The following is a 19476-nucleotide window of genomic DNA, read 5'->3' as shown; positions in this document are numbered from 1 at the left end:
TTCCAATTTAATTCTTTCATCAACCTTATCTGTTGTGGGGTTTTGGTTTTCTTTAGAATGTAGAGTGACTGTTGCCAATTGCTTAATCACTTTATTAAGACTATCCATAATAGGTTGATTCAATTTCTTAACTTCCTGGTGAATTAAGCTCTGTACATTTTCCATCAACTTCTTGTTGGTTTGATCTTCATTCACAGTCATGTGACTAACACAAATAGGACTTGCTCCAATATCTTTTCCTTTCTCCTCTTCCTTATTTTTCTTTTCAACTTCAGATTGGTTCACAGAACAACCAGTCTTATTTATAACATTTACAAGACCTACACTGGATGAGGGATAAAGGTCTCCTAACATTTGTTCTTTTTCCTTGACACTTTTGAGACACTCTTCTAAGGTGGAAATTTTCTTCTTATAGGCTGTTTCTCTTAATTCTTGCCTAACACCTTGTCTAAATTGTTGGAATACAGCCCAATCTAAGTGTGGTTTATCCTCATTAGTCACATTTAAACTGTTGGCTAGTGTCAATAAACGATTGTGAAAATCAGTAACAGTTTCTTTATCTTTTTGTAAGACTCTCTGTAACTTCCATAAATTTGGGCCAATACTTCTTAATTTTGAGAACTGAGAAATAAGATTGTCCTTAAATATTTGATAATCAAATGTATCCTTGAGAATTGGAGATGAGTTAAAATATGTTCTAGCCTTGCCTATTAATTTACTTCTGAGTAAAATTAACAGTTGAAAATCTGTCAAATTTGCTATTTCTCTAAGTTTTTCAACATAAGTACATTATCTGATTCTTCACCTGAGAAAGGATTTGCCCCAAATAAAGTGGAGCTGTCTGTAACTGAATTAACTGTGGAGGATAGTAATACACAGTCTGTTATGCCTTATCTACCAAAATCAAAATGTGATACTGATGAACATTCTCAACAACTAATAGCCAAACCTGAACCTGAAGTTATCAATAAGGAACAAACAACAGTTGAGGTAAATTGTGCTAGGGTCCAAAGAAACTAGTCCAAAAGAAACAAATTACCAAAATGATAGACAACTGAGGATAAAAGTTAGTAAGAGAGACCAGAACTTCTGCCCTGAAAGGACAATATCACATTATAAGTGTAGCAATCAAAATTCTCCCTATGATAAAAACAACAAGAACTTAAGTGGAGAAGTGCAGAAAGGTAAATACATAGACTGTAATAAAAAATTTAATCATGTTCAAACTAAGTGCTATTTAAGATCTTGGAAGGGAGATAAGAAGTCAATTTTCTCCACTTGTGAGTCTAGTGTGAAAAATTTTTCTTTAAAGAAAAATTTTTCAAAGGAAGAGTAAGCCTTTGTTGGATTCTGATTATGTAGAGATTAGAGTAATTATTATTTGCTTCAGAATCCAAGATGATCTTCCATCACAAAGGCTAGACTTGTAAATATTATTTACAAGTCTAGCCTTTGTGATGGAAGATCATGTTGGATTCTGAAGCAAATAATAATTACTCTAATCTCTACATAATCAGAATCCAACAGTAGACTGTTGCATAAATTGGAGATAATGGGTTTGGGTTATAGAATAATAGGATTGCTGACTAACAGATAACAAAAAGTGGTATACAGGGGATGTGAGTCTGCAAGATTTAAGGTAACAAGTGGTGTACCACAATGATCAGTGCTTGGTCCACAGTTATTCAGTCTGTACATTAATGATATTGGGAAGGATTTGAAGCGACATACAGCTATTTGCTGATGATGCAAAGATAGGTAGAGTAATCAGGAATGCTGCTGATATGTAGTACTTGCAGAATGATTTGAATATCCTGGAATTATGGGCATGGGAAAATGGGTGTCAGTTCAATGTCAGTAAAGGTAAAGTCATTCACTTCGGCATGATTAGATATTCAATGCCGTATTATATTTGTACGATTAGGCTAGAAGAAACTGATGGAGTGTTAATAGATAGGAAGTTGAAGTTCAGGGGCCATGTGGCAAAGATTGCAAATACAACTGAAATAACATCCTTATCTTTACATTCACATGTAAAGATAAGGATGTTATTTTGCCTCTTTACAAGGCCTTGATAAGACCTCAGTTGAACTATTGTGCACAGGTCCGGTCTCCTGGTTTCTGTTGTGATTCTGATATATTGGAGAGAGTACAAAGGACAGTGTTAAAAATGATATCAGGATTGTGGATACTGATTATGAAGACAGATTGAGAATTTGTAGACTGCAGACACTAGCAAACATGAGAAAGAGGGGTGATATGATTGAGACTTACAAACTTCTGAAAGGGTCATACAGGATTTCAATTGATGGAATTTTTCAATTTATGGAAAGTGGGGAAAGGAGAAGAGGACAGGCATCCTTGGAAGCTGAGAATGAAGGCTGCTAAGAAGGGGGGGTGAGTGCTAGATTTTTCTCTCATAGAGTGGTGTGTAATTGGAAGAGATTACCATTGGATGTTGCGAGTGCAAGCAGTGTGAATGGAATCAAGAATAAGTATGATAGCTGTGTGTGTGTGTGCGTGTGCGTGTGTGTGTGTGTGTGTGTGTGTGTGTGTGTGTGTGTGTGTGTGTGTGTGTGTGTGTGTGTGTGTAGTATGTGGCCTCCCTCGATATGTCTCTGACTCCCTGGAAGTCTCTCTTAATAATAATAATGAGAAAAAAGAAGAATTGCTAATTATTAACTGTTTGAACTTTAGAGCAGAGTCCTAGTTTCTTCCTTTTTCTTTTGTCAGCTAATATGCATGATGTCTTCAGTGTTTTAATCAGAGAGTCCAACAGTTTTTCTCTCCCTCCAGAATATAATTTGAAAATTGCTGTTTTATAAATTGACTTTTCAAAAGAATATTGGACCAATCCTTATAATAACACTTCAAGTGATTTTTGGAATCTGCTAGCAAATAATCTTGCTTCTTGTACACTGGCATGTATGTGTGTGTGTGTGTGTCGAGCATTACCAATATTAGATTTGTTCAGCAAATAATTCATGTTCCTTCTTATTTAAACTCTGTTTTATCAACAAACAGAAATTAAGTACATATTTTCTTAAATATGTTCTCATTTACACTCTCAGCAATATTTCCACTCTTGCCAGCCTGGTTGGCCGAGTGGTTAGTGTATCCAATTTCCAGCAAAAAGGCTGCAGGTTCAAATCGCACCGTGGGGGCATGGATGTTTGTGATTGTCTGTGGAAATACTAGTGGTGGCAGCAGGTGGTAGATGACATTGATGTAGTTGCGGTTAATTGCAGTTAGTGGAGTGAGTGGTGGAGACAGAGAGCTGTAGATTAGTTGTCCTCCCTCGATGAGTCTTTGGACTCCCTGGAGGTGTCACGCAATAATAATAATAACATCCATTTGCATCTCCCTTCTTCAGGCCATGCTTGCACTTGTAATAGAATGTATTCATAACTTTCTTGGTTACTTGGTAAGTATCCTGAAAGAATAAAATGGAATTATTTCATTTGTGCAGATTTCCATTCAAAATTTAAAGTTAGATCTAAAGAGGGATATTTATATTTATTCCTCATATAAGAAGGAATAGAACTCATTTATTTATAATCATAGTTATTGTATAATTATAAACAAATGCATTTAAAAATTTAACACTTGTGTTATTAATTAAATATACTTAAATTTATATTTTAATGTGAAAGCTGATACTATCCCAATACCCAGTTGATTATTTCACTTCATGCTAGTTTTTAGTCATTATCATGACCAGAATCATTATAAGACTGTGATATTAGAGACATTTTGTTAATTAAATGCATTAACTTCTTAAATTATTGGAATTAAATACTTTATGTAAACCATAAGTTCTTAAGAACAGTTCTGACTAAATTTTTGTTATTTTGTTTTTTAAAGGAATTCCCCGTACATGCTATGATCCTTTCTGCTCAGTTTTGGCCAGCATTCCGTGAAGAAAGTCTTAAAGTCCCACCGACTATCTGGCAAGCTTTAAAGAATTATACAAATGCTTTTGAAATGCTGAAAGGAAACCGTACTCTGAATTGGAAACCACACTTAGGTCAAGTACAGCTGGCTATAGAACTAAAGGACAGAATACTTACACTCTGTGTTTCTCCTGTGCATGCTACAATTATTTGGCATTTTCAGGAAAAAGGTAAAAAAAAGCAGACTTTCCATCTCCTCACAATGAAGGATGTATGTGGGGGGAGTCATTACTGTACCCTTTTGGTTATTGGGAAATACATTAACACTATTAAAATACTGATGGAAACTAGCCTCTAATTCATCATCTAATTTAGTTTTTAAATATACAGTATATTAAATTATAACCAGTTTTCTTTTAATAATCATTAGTAACTAATGTAAACTAAACTATGCAACAGTATAGTAGCAAATTACTGCTCATAATCTCTGGATACATATACACAAAATTAAAAATCCTCAAATATTGACACCTATTTGCTTATTATACTGATTGGATTCTTCATAATATTGCTTAACAGTACAAACAACACCAGAGAAAAATGAGTAGTTTATTGACTTACTAATATTTCATGCGATTTCACACTATAATAAAAAATAACTAATGTTCTAACAAGGTAGCAAACAATTAGTGTGAAAGATAACAGTGTAGTAGGAAAGGTTATCAGTGTGTGTTACCTAGGTATGATGATGATGAGTTGCAGTGGAGAGCCAAATCATGAATGGTATGTTGGTGGAGCTGTGTGAGGAGAAGGGAATGGAGTTTGTGGATGTAAGGCATGTGTTTGAGGGAAGAATGAAAATGGCTTTAGAGTGATTGTGCTGGAGAAGGTGTTGCTGGATGAAAGTTATAGTGTGTGATGCATGCCAGAGATCAGAAGGAAGAGATGAAGAGAAAAATCAGGAGAGTGGTACTGAAGAGACAGCAGTGCTTGTCAGTGGAAACAGTAGTGTGAGAGAGAAAGGAATTACAAGAGGAAAAGGGAAATGGGGTGGGAGCTTGGGTGGACAGGGAGACATGGCATAGCCAGAGTGAATGTTTGTATGAAGATGGAGTATATTGCACTGTGGGTGGAGAAGTGGAGACTGAGCAGGTATATGTGGTAAGCGGTAACAAAGGTGATTTGGCAGGTGTAGTGGGGAAATCACAACCAACTTATGGCTTGGATAGGACTGGCTATAGACCTAAAAATGAACTGTTATGTTTGTTTACAAATGACAGAAGTATCAGAAATAAAAGGGATGAAATGGTTTCAGTGATTAAGTTTCTTCATCCCCAAATCATTGGAATAAGTGAAACATGGTTAAATGAAGATGATATCGTAATGGGAATAGAAATGGAAGGGTACAGTACAAATCTGAAAACACACCCCAACTCAACATCACCAGATTTAAAGATCTGTACTATCAACATAAGAAGCCTGAATGACAAAGAAATGGGGCTAGCTGAGGAATTAGATAAGTATCAGATTGACATAATAGGGGTGACTGAAACAAAAAACACAAAAACTGGTGTGATCTTTTTGAGCAATAAATACAAAATGTTATATTCAGGCAATGATAATCAAGTAAAAGAAGGAGTAGCCATACCATTAAACACTAAATATGAGGCTAATCTTCTTGAATGGCAGGCAGTCTCAAGTAGAGTGATGTGGGCAAATATCAGAATGGGGAACTGGACAATGAGCCTTATTTGGAGAAGTGGAGACTGCGCCCACAGAAGGTTCTACTAAGGAGAAGTGGAGGAATTTTTTGAGTCTTTAGAGAAAGCAACTGACACAACGAAAAAGGAAAAGTTGGTCCTTGTTTGGGGATCTAAATAGCAGAGTAGGAAATGATTGTCAGACATACAAAAATATTTTGGAAAAATTTGGAGAAAAGAGCAAAGCTAATAATACTGGCAAATACTTGTTGGATTTCTGCTCAGAACATGGACTGGTTATTGCTAACACCATGATCCAACATAAAAATGTGCAGAAATTCACATGGAGAGAAGAGGCAAGGAATAAGAAAAGCCTCATTGACTATGTTTTTGTTGATAGTGATGTTTTCTCCCTGGTGCAGGACACCAGTGTGTACAGAGGATTTGAAATTGGAAGTGATCACTAATTAGTCTTGAGCAGGATAAAATTGAATTTCATATCGAAAAGAATGACATGTAAGAAAGATCATCGTCATCATCAAATTCCTGCCATGTACCCTCAAGGGGTTTACAGGATATGATAGTACTATATGAAAAATTTACGTCATTACTAACTTCCTATCTCCAAATCAGCCAGTTACTTGTCAAGATTCCAACATTATCAAGAAGACATTTGTTTTGCTAATCTCTTCTCGCCCATTCTGTTTAAGTGACCATACCACCTGAGGTTAGCTCGGCTAACGCATTCCTGGTTGCTGACAATGTCAAGTTCTTTCCTAATATCCTCATTTTTAATATGATATTGCCATTGATGCCATATGTTCATGCCTCTAATCTTTCTCAGGACTCTTATATCTGTGGTTCTAATCTTTGGTCAACGTTTGTTTTATTTCTGACCCAGCTCTCAGATCCATAAGTTAAAACTGGTTTGAACACTGTCTTGTATACAGCTAATTTAGTGTTCCGACTAATTTCTCTCTTATTTCATATGAATTTATTCAATTGACTTCCTACCATACCAGCTTTGTTGATTCTGTTGTCTATTCCCATATTTAATTTACGTCTTCACTAAAAATTGTGCCTAAGTAGCTGAAATGTTTTACTTGTTGCACAGGTTCTTCGTTCACAACGCAGTTGATATTTTCAATACTTCTGCCTATTTTCATTGTCTTTGTCTTTTTATTTCTGACCCTCATGCCATATCTATTACGACAGTTATTCAATTTAGCCAGGAAATCGTGCAGACTTGTAGCGGATTTATTTAGAAGTATAACATTATTTGCATAAAGCAAAGAGCAGACATTAACCTCTCCTAAATCACTTAAGGAATTGACAATGTAGATATGAATATAAATTAAATTACATTTTAATAAATATTTCCGATATTTCGGTAACGTCACATTGCCATCTTCAAAAGGAACTTACAAAAAAGGCACGTGAACGTAGGCACTACAACACAGTAACTGAGAAAGAAGTAACGAAGCTATTGTTCTCCTAAAAGTCCTGATGGTGCCCCCTAGCGGGCTAAGTAGTTGTTTTTGGCCATTGAGCTGAAGGTCTGCCGATGTAAGCCTCCCAAATATGGGGCAGTCTCATACAACCAAATTTGTTGAGGTTTGGAGAGTTTCTTAGGGCTGAGGCTGATTCCATAAATAGTCTTTTGAATTTGTATTTGCTACAGTGTATTACTGTAGCTTTCTTCCACCATATTCTGTGATGTGTATCCAGAGCATGGTCTGCAAGACCAGAATAGCTGTACTTGTGAAAACAGATGTAGTCCTTGTGTTCTGAAATTCTGATATTCGCTGTCCTGCCTGCTTGGCCACAGTAAGACAGTTTACAGCTGCAAGGGACCTGGTATACACCAGGGTAGGTCTAGGGGAAGTGGTTGGTCTTTAGTGGAGAGGATAAGGAATGCCAATTTTCTGTATGGTCTGTAACAAGAGGTCAAGTCATGTTTTTTTAAGATTTTGGTAATTTTCTCCAAGGTGCCTCGGATGTAGGGAATGGTGATGGATTTAGAGTAATCCTTGTTGTGGAGGGTGGGTTGTGGTTTGTAGGTTTCAATATTTTTTGGATTTTTTTGTGGGGGGAGGGTAGCCAATGGCTGAGAAAGTGTTGAGGATGTGATTTAGTTCAGTGGTTAGGGCATTGTCATTTGGACAGATTAGTTTACTCTACTATTTATATCCCCAACAAGGACCAACTTTTCCTTTTTCATTGTGTCAGTTGCTTTCTCTAAAGCATTAAAAAATTCCACCCCTTCTACCTTATTAGAACCTTCTGTGGGACCATAGGCACAAATAAGTCTCATTGTCCAGTTCCCCATTCTCGTATTTGCCATCACTCTACGTGAGACTGCCTGCTATTCAAGAAGATTAGCTTCGTATTTAGTGTTGAATACTATGGCTACTCCTTCTTTTCCTTGATTGTTATTGCTTGAATATAACATTTTGTATTTATTGCTCAGAAAGATCACACCAGTTTTTGTCTTTTTTGTTTCAGTCAACCTTATTATGTCGATCTGTTACTTATCTAATTCCTCAGCTAGTTCCATTTCTTTGCCATTCAGGCTTCTTATGTTAATACTACTGATCTTTAACTCTGGTGATGTTGAGTTGTGGTGCGTACTTTTCGCTGTTTGCCCTGGTTCCCTGGCGAAAATAACGGGGCCTTGTTTAACTGGGCGATGCCCAAGCCGGCATGAAATTTTGTCATGTTGTATCATCATTTTGTATTTTGGTTTAAGCTAATAAGAATACAATTTGGTTGGCTAAATCCCAAATTGCCAGCCCATCCTCGTTCGTTCAGTATCCAGTTAGATACCCAACAGGGTGCACTACGAGAAGATGAGGATTGGACTTTAGGTCAGAAGCTCTGATCGGTTCTCCACATTCCCTTAAAGGCTATGTGGAGGTCTCCTCTCAGTTATATAGCTTTGACTCTTAAACACCTCTTGAGGTCAAATGTTGATAATGATAATAATTAGCAAAAGCAAAGACTCATTTATTGTCCTCACTTGTAGTAATCGAATCCACTTGCTCAGTGTTCTTCAAATAAAAAATCTAGTCATTTCACCCCTGCACGACCTTCAGGATGACTCCTTGTTCTTACTCTATAAAATTCTTTTAGTATCTTATATTCTTCTGTAATATCCTCTCTTTTCCACCTATCAGGAGAACTTTGAATGATCTAAATAGATTGGTAGTTTGGACAAAGGATAATGGCAGCTTACTCTTTGTGTAAAAGTATGCACTTTGGGATGAAAGAACTCTAAGTGTATTACATAGATAAAAAACTGGACTGTAAGAATTTATGAGGCTCAATATTTAGGCTTAATAGTATACAGCAGGGGTGTAGCTAGGGAGGGGCAGAGGGGGTGGTCCGCACCAGGTGGCACTTTTAATCTTTTTGAACTTCTGCAGTTAATTCTAAAATACAGTCTCGAGAACTCATTTCCAAATATTGTAATACTACTGCGAATTTTCCTCACAATTGCTGTAAGTGTTGCTGGTTGTGAGAGGGGTTTTTCTAAATAAAATAGATTAAGAATTACCTACATTACTATGAAATAGACTTCGGCAATGTCATCGACGATTTTGCTAACAGAAAAGCAAAAAAAATAACATTTTAGAATGTTGAAATTAAAGTTTTACTTCAAAAATAACATAGTGTTTTAATTGACTTTTTGTAGTATTTTTGGTGTGTATTGAGAGGAGCAGCAAAAGCTCTAGCTACACCACTGGTATACAGTGACTATAAATTCACAGGACAAATTGCAAAATTGGGTAGAATATCTCAAAAGATCACTTGAATATTAAGAATCACACTGACAAGCAGGGATAAGAAAGTTATTCTCTCTCTCTCTCTCTCTCTCTCTATAATGCTTTGATATAACCACATCTACAGTATTTTCATCACACAGATTTCATCACTGAAGGATGTGGAAATGATGGCGAGTATTTAGAAACAAGTGACCGAAATGGTGACTGGTTTCTGGAGTGCTTCCTCTGAGGATAGATTGAAGATTCGTGGGTTACAAAGTTTAGCTGATAGGCAGTAACTAGAAGATATAATGGAAACATAAGTTACTAAAGGAGTTTCATAGATTAGATGGTTAAGAAAATTTTCAGTACTGTATGGAAGAGAATTGAAAATGTCAAACTTTATGCAGATAATATACTTCTGAATACATCTTGAGTCTCTAGGATTCTCTAACTAAATTGAATAATAGCTGCAACAAATTTGGCATGAAAATCAGCAAGAAAAAGACCAAAACTATGAAAATAAGCAGAAACATTGATTCATCAACTACATTCTGAATGGAGAGTCTATAGAACAAGTAAAATACTACATCTATTTATGCACAGTTTTTAGTGAAGATAGCAAGTTAAATCTGGAAATAGACAACAGAATAAGCAAAGCTGGTATAGTGGATAGCCAGCTGAATACATTTATAAAAAATAAGAGAGAAATTAAGCAAAACACCAAACTAGGTATACAAGACAGTGTTCAAACCAGTTTTAAGTTAAGGATCTGAGAGTGGTTAGAAATAAAGCACTTGATCAAAGACTAGAGAACAGATATGAGGGTTTTGAGAAAAATTAGAGTGAACCGATGGCATGAATGGCAGAATCATATTAAAAATGAAAATATTAGAAAGGAACTAGACGTTATTAGCATTCAAGAATGTGTCAGCAGATCTAAAAGGTTAGCAAAACAGGGTTTTGATGCCAAGATTGTAGGAAAGGGACCCAAAGGAAGACCAAGATCTAGGTGAATTGATTCAGTCAGAATTGCCTTAGAAGCACAAAATGTTAGATATGATAATATTGGAGTGCTGACAAGTAATAGACTAATTTGAAGGAAAATTGTGGATAGGAGATTAATGATATCCTAATAATTAATCTCCTATCCACAATTTTCCTTAAATTAAAGAAAAAGCCTTTTGGTCAGAAAGACCTGGGTTTGATTCCCATCAGTGATGTGAGGAACCTTTATCTGGTCTCTTTCGACTAAAGCTGAGTTAGCTGGTTTCATACAGAGGTGTGTGTGGGGGGGGTTATCCCTCAAAACAGACAAACCAGCCAGTGGAACACATGCAATTTACAGACGAGAATACCAAGAGGCATAATAATAATAATTAATCCACCTTATCCTCATATTATGGTTGGGAAGTCCAAGGATACTTACTTGGAAGGCTATGGATGTTTAAGTGCCTGTTAAAGAATTAAGTGCCTGTTAAGTGCCTGAAAAGCCACTGATGATGGATGGAATCATTAATCATGTACTGCTCCTGTCCACAATTACTTGATTAATTGCATTAATGATGTTATTGTGGATAGGAAATTAATGATATCCTAATCAGTAATCATGTACTGCTGTCATAGTAGCCTGAACACCTCTTCAGGGTACATATCAGGAAATTGATGACGATGGTAAATTTCGTATATCTTATACTAAATAGTGAATATTTTTGTTTTTTCATCTTACTCCATCATTTTTCTATGTTTTATCAAAGCTTTCTCATTATAAAAGTTAAATGCAATTAAATTTTTTTTTTTTTTTTTTTTTTTTTTTTTTTTCCAATTATGCCGGACTGGTTGGCCAAGTGGTTAGCATATCCACTCTCCAACCAAAAGGCTACGGGTTTGAATTCTGACATGGGCATGATGTTTGTGATTGTCTGTGAAAATACTAATGGTGGTATTCAGTGGTAGATGGCATTGGTGTAGATGAAGGTATTTGCAGTTGGTGGCGAGATAGAGAGTTGTATGTGAGCCTTTGAACTTTCTGGAGGTGTTACGTATTAATAATAATAGTAATAATTTGTTTTCACCTAAATATTCTCTTCATGCACATGATCTTCCTTGTCTTTTAAGTGCTTGTTTTTCAGTAGATTATTTATATTTCTGAGTTTTTATTCAAAATTTTGCAGTTTATTTTGTAGCCTTTTTAATAAAGTTATTCCACAAAAATATTCACTCATATCTCCTTTCAGAAATGTTAATATTGTCTTAACTGTCCAGTCTGATAGTACTTCACTTTTCCTCTAAAGCTATTTATTCTCTTTAAGAATCTTTGATCTAAATATTTTCCAAATAAGTTATGTAGAATATTTGTCATTTTACAATACATTCTAAACTGATTTAGGTATTCTAATCCATTTTTTTTAAATTTATTTTATTTTATTTCATTTTTTATTTTTTGTTGGAGATTGCTTCATTTCTTTTCTTCCAAACTGATTAGTTCTGTATCTAATGTCTTCACTGTTATTTTATGTTACTGGAAAATTATACCATATATATTTATATATTCTTATACTGTTCTTTCCATTGTTTCTCTTCTTTTATACTGAATTTTTGCTGTATCTCTTTCTTGATTATTGGATCGAGGAGTTCATTCTTATTTTTTACACATATCAAATCTTTTTACAAGTATTAATTCACATATATTAAATCCATTTGATATGTCAAAGGTGTATCTGAATCCATATCTAAAATTCACAAGTCACCTAATGATGCAAGTAATTTTTGATCCTGTCTGCAAAATTTCTAATTTTATTTCTTATGGAGGGGAAAAGTTCCTCCATTAGACTTTCCATGTATCTATCTATTTGATTCCCTGGTTATGTAGTTTGTGTTTTAGTCATTCTGGTTGGCCTACTCATACAAAGAACATAAAAGTGCTGCACATTTTATAAACCAATACAATTTGGTCTTGGGGAACATGCCATTTCCTCTAAATACAGAATGTTTTGGAAGAAACTCAGAAGTCTTGCACAAAAGTAGATTTATTATGAAAAAGCTTTTAAAAAAAAAGCTCTGAAGCAATTTTAAATCATCCTAATCCAAAGAATTTGATGATTTATGTTTATCTACATATGAGAAATAGTACTCTTTGATAAAAAATTTGCAGCCTAATTTACAACACTTCTTCCTTTCATTGTCCTAGGCCAAGTGATCAGCTTGTTCTTGTCTCATGCCATCACTTTCTTGCTCTTCCATTTCTTAATTTTTTATTATATATATATATATATATATATATATATATAATACACGTTATATTATTCTATATAATACAATTCAGAAATTAGAGTCATCATATGAGTGGAAAGGCTTATGTGTTGACAGTATATGTTAGTTTATTTTAACAGCATAGATTAGAACACAGCGATAATGAAATAATTAATATTTTATTAACTTATTAGCTGATATTTTGCTGGTATTATATTCAGCCACAAGAACATTGTCACAGTACACGAAACACAATTTGGTATAACAGTCAGACTAGTTTAAAAAAAACTGTAATGAACAATACAAGCAACTAAAGACCTAATTGGTGCCATCTACTGTTCAAAAAAGAGAGAAAACAAGTATTAATTAGATTTTAAAATGACTGTCTCCCAGATTTTTGATAAATTAATACAGCCATACTTGTTGAGGTTTAGAGTATGTCTTAAAGCTGCTGTTGGTTCCAAAAACAATCTGACTTATATAATGGCTTCTGTCTAGCATTTTGTTTTCTTCCATTTGATCCTGTGTGAAGGAGAAATCCAAGGCATGGTCTGCTAGACCTGCATTTTTTTTTCTGTTCACCAATGCAAATGTCAACAGTTCTTCCTGTCTGTCCATAAGCTAGGTCACAAGAACAAGGCACTTCATAAATTGCTGGATGTGATAAAGAAGAGAGTTTTTCGTTAGGTGAATGGATGAGAGTTGCCAATGTGACATATGGTTTAAACATGGTGCATAACTGATATTCATTAAGCACTCTTTTTCAGACATGCCTTTTCAGATATCTTTTCAGATGTGCCTTGAATGTATGGGATGCTAACAGTTTTGCCATAGTAGTCTTGTGAGACAGGCAATGGAGGGGATTTCCGGGTAGCATTTAGTATTTTTTTCTGTCCTATGGAGATTGTAACTATTGACTAAGAAAGTGTGAAAGAAGTATGTGAGTTCAGTGGTACGAGCATTGTCATTGGAACAGATATTTCTAGCTCTGTGAATTAGTGTTTTTAGGATACCATACTGTTGAGTTGGATGATTGTGCAGATATCTCCCTGTGTGTGTGGGGGGGGTTCTATGAACAGAAAAATATAATGAACCATCGGGAAGCCATGTGGTTAGCATACCTAGTAAGAGCAGATAGTCGTTGGCTTTCTGTTCCATTGTGAAGTGGATTTTAATGTGTTGACTATTTAAATGCATCACAAATGTGTCCAGTGTGTCTGGATCATGTGGCCAGACAACAAACACATCAACGTAGTGTAGCCAAACCACTGGTTTGAAAGTAGTTGTATTCATAGGTAGGTTTTCCAAGTGTTCTGTATAGAAATTGGCTGAAGGGAGCCTATCGCTGTCACATCATAACCAGCATATTTAAATAATTCATATATATTTTGGGGAAATGTGACTTTAGTTAATAAGTTAATGAATAGTAAGCTAAGTTAATAAATATAAATTATTTTCTTATCATTCTATGTTGTAATCAATACCATTGTTTTAACAGTATTGATTAAAGTTTATTTTAAACTAACATGTATTGCCAACAAATAAGCCTTTCTACTTGTTTGAGAATTCTTCACAGAGATCATATTGCAACCAAGGCATGGCAATTTGGTTGATGGAAGTTAAAACTGTATGGCAGCTGAACAGGTTAGCCTTCTTATAGAAGTGCTGAGACACTAATACAATACCAAAATGTGTCAGAATTAAAAGCAAGTTTCACTCGGCCAAAGCCCAGCATATTTACAAATGGGTGAGTTTAGCACTATTGCGTGAACAGATTAGCACCACTTGTATGGAGTTCTCAAAAATAAGTGCAGCTATCAACTGTGCAATGAATTGTGGACTATCCTTGTCAGCATCTCTGATGCAAGGGCAGATAAAGAATTCAATAAAGTCAAAAACTGGCACCAAAAAAAATTAAAAATTCTCCAACATCGTAGTGCTATGAAATGATTGCAATTACAATAAGATCGCGTTGTTGCCAATTCATCATCGGTAGCTCTAATAGATGAAGCTGGTATCATGTTAAGTCAAGGGCATAACTTTGCCATTATTCCCAGGCAAGTTCCAAAAGCAAAAATAATGGCTTCTATTGAGCAGGGAATATATGACCACCTCCAGCTATAGCCAGTAACATTCATTTGGATATGGCCAACATCTTAATCCAATCCAAATTTCACAAAAACGATATACTAGAAAAGGAAATAAATGCTTTAAAAGAGCTATACAGTAATAGCAATATTGTTATAACTAAAGCAGACAAACGTAACTCTGTTGATAAATTTAGCTGAATATGAAAGCAAAATGCACATACTTTGACAAGATCAGTCTAAATACCAAATCATAGATCATGATCCTACTATCTCTTGAAAGAATAAAGTTTGCAAATTGCCAAAAAATGTCACTTCCTGACCAAAAGAAGCATTTAACAAACTCAAGTTTTTCTTTGCATTTGAAATACCCAGAATATGAGCACCTAAAATTCATAAAGAGGGTACACCCCTGTGCCCATTCGTTGATAGTATAAACAGTCCCACACTGAAACTTGCTAAACATTTAGCTAAATTACTAGCCTGCCTAAATAATTCTCCATCCTTTGTTAAAAATTCTGTTCATCTAAAAAATATATTAGAAAACCATATCTTAAAAAGTTCAGATGTAATGATTAGTTTTGATATTGCTTCACTATTTACCATTGGACCATTAATTGTGAAACCCTTAATTTGCTAAAGTCACATTTTTACCCAGATATATTTTAATTATTTGAATTCAAGGCACATCTGAAAAGATATCTAGAGTGCTTAATGAATATCAGCTATTATTATTATTATTATTCGTGACACCTCCAAGGATTCCGAAGACTCATCGCGGGAGGACACCTACTATACAACTGTCTCTCCGCCACTACACCAACCTCTACTACCAATCATCTCCATCAATGGCATCTACTGCCCACCACAGCTAGTATTTTTTGTCTGTAAATTGTGTGTGTTCTGAAGGGCCGATTTGTCTGTATGCGAGATGAAAAACCTGAGTTTCCGGGAGAAAAAACCCCACTTCCTCTGTATGAGATCGGCTAACTCACCTTTGATTGAAAAAGTCCGCATAAAGATTCCTCCTGTCACGACGAGAATCGAACTTAGGTCTATTCCAATCGAAGGGAGCAATGTACCATCGTTCTTCCAGTTGCGCTACAGAGGCAATGCACCATGTTTAAACCATATGTCAAATTGGCAACTCTCATCCATTCACCCAAGGAAAAACTCTCTTCTTTATCACATCCAACAATTTATGAAGTGCCTTGTTCCTGTGACCTGGCTTTCTATGGATAGACAGGAAGAACTGTTGACATCTGCATTGATGAACAAAAAAAAAAAAAAAATACATTCGATACTATCATTACTGCAAGTTGGGTCTAGCAGACCATGCCTTGGATTCTCCTTAACACAGGATTAAATGGAAGAAAATAAAATGCTAGACAGAAGTCATAAGTCAGAGAGATTGTTTTACGAATCAACAGCAGCTTTTAAACATACCCTAAACCTCAACAAGCATTGCTGCATTAATTGACCAAAAATCTGGGAGACAGTCATTTTAAAATCTAATTAATACTTGTTTTCTCTCTTTTTCCAACATAGATGGCTCCAATTAGGTCTTTAGTACCTTGTGTTGTCCATTACAATTTTTTTTTTTAAACTAGTCCAACTGTTATATCAAATCGTTGTTGTTTCATGTACTGTGACAGGCTGTTCTTGTGCTCTGAAGATGCTGGATATAATACAGCAAAATATTAGCTAATAAGTTAATAAATATTATTTTCTTATCATTCTGTATTTTAATCAATACTGTTAAAATAAACTAACATAGAACTTTCACAGCTCAATCAGTATAGACAAAGCCTTTGGTTGGAAAGACCTGGGTTCAAATCTTGTCTTCTAAGATGCAAAGAACCTTTATCAGGACTATCAACAGAAAGTGAGTTAGCTATGGAGATGGGAGGGGTTTTCTTCCCAGAAACTCAGGTTTTTCATCCTGTAAACTGGCAAACTGGTCTCATGAACACACACATCTACAGATGTAAAAATACTTACCCTTAGAGAATGGCAAACTGACTGCATTAAATCACCTCAAGTCTCTAATCAGGAGACTTCTCCTGTCTTGGATGGACAAGAAATGGATGTTGAAAGCTTTTTCACTTGATTATAAATTAAATTAAAGATTGCAAAAAGTTATATTCTTGTTTTATCCTTTTTTCCAAGTGTAAGCAAACAAAATTTGTGCGTGAGGAATCTTCTTGACTAGTGTACTTGTATGTACACGCTAATAACTTCACATTAATTTCCTTAGTATCCCATAATGCAAAACACATCCTTTTGAGTGTGTATAATGTTATGTATTATGGTAAGGGCCACTACATTACTGCATTTCTGCATTGCTTTAAACCTTAGTATCTCTTCTGGGTCTGGCTCCACTGATGAGACCTCAATAAAGGTCAAAACCAGTCGAGTAGTGGCCCCTTGCCATAATGCATAGCATTATACTCACCTAAAGAGCATGTGTGCTTTGCATTATGGTACTAAAGAAATTAATATGAAGTCATTAGCCTCTGTATATAAATACCCTAGTTGTAACTATACTTCACGCACAAATTTTGTTTGCTTACACTTGGATAAAGGATAAAACAAGAATATATAAATCTTGGCATCTTTAATGTAAGAAATGGATGGAGATTCAGAGATTTAAAAATTTCTTCACATTTTATGGTCCATGTTTCATTTCTACATAATGAAGTTGATTTAGAGAGAACATTTATATAGTCTGAGTCTAGTATGTTTTTGTGCTAAGGATGGCTGAAGTATATTTTTTATTATGTCATTTAGTTTAACAAAATTTGATAATTTAATGTAGGTATCTTTTTTTCATCTTCATATGATAAATCACATCCAAGATATCCAAAAGTATTTACTTGTACAGTAATCTACCATTTATGTGACCTTCAAAGCAACGATCCTTCAATTAACTAGCTCTAATGTCAACTGACTTCTGGTACTGCACCATGTAATTACTTTATCTGCCTTTCAGTTATCATAACTGCAAATTGCCTTCCAATGGCACATAAGGCCAAAATCCATTTCTTCCAGATACCCCTGTCTTGAGCTACCAGGTTAGCTTCTCTCCAGTTCTGCCAGCCAGCCATTCTTCTTTCCTTTACCGTCATTCTCTGCCAAGTTAATTCAGGCTTTCTTTCTTGGATCCATGTCATAGCCACTTCACTATTATTTTTGTTTTTACTAAATTTAGATACCCGTGTTGTTCTCAGATTTCATTTAATGATTTTGTTGATCTTTGTAAATAACCTTCTGATTTAGTTAATACAACTTGATCATCAGCAAATACTAGTGTGTCTCATTTGCTAGTGGATATATTATATAGCAAATGGGTTATACAGTTTCCAGATTGTTATAATTGTATATGCACACATACCAGCTACTGAATTAGAAACCTTTATGCAGATGTGTCTAAATATTACTTACACAGCATATATACAAAATCCTGGATCACGTGCATCACCACGTGTTTTAGGCAACTATTTAAGAATGGTGCTGGTCAGTAATCGTCAATAGTGTTGATCACAATGGGAAAAACAAAGAATCTTTCGGAGTTCGATAATAAGCTTATTGAGGGTGCCCATCTAGCTGGAACCATGATTTTGAGCTGAAAGAGCTGGCATTTCTGAAAAGGTGAGATATTCTGAGTGTTTAATCAGTAGAAAAATAACCTAAATTGTTTGTCTAAGAGGCATAACTGTGGTCCTAAGACAATCTATCAGGAAGAAGATCACTGTCATCTGAGGGACAAACAATACTTCCTACATGCAGGAATTGACTGAAGCATTTAATGAAGGCTATTCCCAACCTATATCTCACCGAACTATGTGCAGGGAATTAAAGAGGAATCAGTATTGGCAGTTGCATGCATATATGGAAACCTCTGATTTCTACAAAGTTTCTAATTCTGTGGCCTCTGTGTGTGTGTGTGAGAGAGATAGAGAGAGACATGATAGGGTACATCCCTCCTACTTCTCTTGATATGCCTTTCCATTCTGATAGTATTATTATTGCAAGAGACATTGAGGGAGACCACATATTTCTCACATCACCTATCTACCCTCTCTGAATTCAGCTACACTATCTGCATTCACTACTTACAAACACAAGCCATTGCGATTATACATTGCTCTGTGAGTGAAAAATCCAGCAGTCACCCCTTTCTTGACTGCACTCACTCTCAAACCTTGGATGCCCTCTTGTGCTTTCTCTATCCTAAATAAAATGAAAAATTCCCCTCACTGGTATCCTGTATGAACCTGTCAGAAGTTTATAGATCTCTATCATATCACCAATCTTCTCCCTGTTTACTAGTGTCTGCAGTCCACAACCCTTTTTACCCTATCTACTGCTGTACTTCATTACCTTGCAAACCAGAACACCAGATCTGTGACAGTAGTCCAGATGAGGTCACAAAGAGGTAAAATGACTTTGTTATCCCTATGTGCCAATGTTCATTTCACATTGCAGTTATCCTCTTGGTTATATTCACAGTCTGTGCCGTATGACTCCAAACTTCAAATTTCCCTACTAGAACTCCAAGATTTCAGACCTAGATCAAGAAAGTGATTTAGTCTGATCACTTTCTTCTCACATAAACCTACCAATATAATGCACCATTAGATATCTCATTACACCAAAGTGCATAACTTTACTTTTACTAACATTGAACTGACAGCCATTGTCACTATCCCAGGCTACTCAAACATACATGTTGGTTGCATTCCTGATCACCCTGCCTATCTTTGTATCATCAGCACAT

At 35.3% G+C, this 19476-nt stretch overlaps 1 protein-coding gene across 1 annotated transcript in view; it reads left to right on the top strand.

The window, feature by feature from the left end:
- mr (anaphase promoting complex subunit morula) overlaps positions 1-19476 on the top strand; it is a 292827-nt gene that overhangs the window by 228106 nt on the left and 45245 nt on the right. The window contains exon 11 of the mRNA XM_090406339.1: positions 3865-4123. Coding sequence (XP_090262465.1) covers positions 3865-4123 — 259 coding nt within the window. The remainder of the gene's footprint in view (positions 1-3864; positions 4124-19476) is intronic.

This window comes from Typopeltis vanoorti, chromosome 16 (assembly GCF_054136105.1).
Source record: "Typopeltis vanoorti isolate ZY-2024b chromosome 16, IOZ_Tvanoo_1.0, whole genome shotgun sequence".
Lineage (NCBI taxonomy): Eukaryota > Metazoa > Arthropoda > Arachnida > Uropygi > Thelyphonidae > Typopeltis > Typopeltis vanoorti.
Note: the sequence above shows the minus strand (reverse complement) of the source record. Positions and strands in the feature narration are given on the sequence as shown.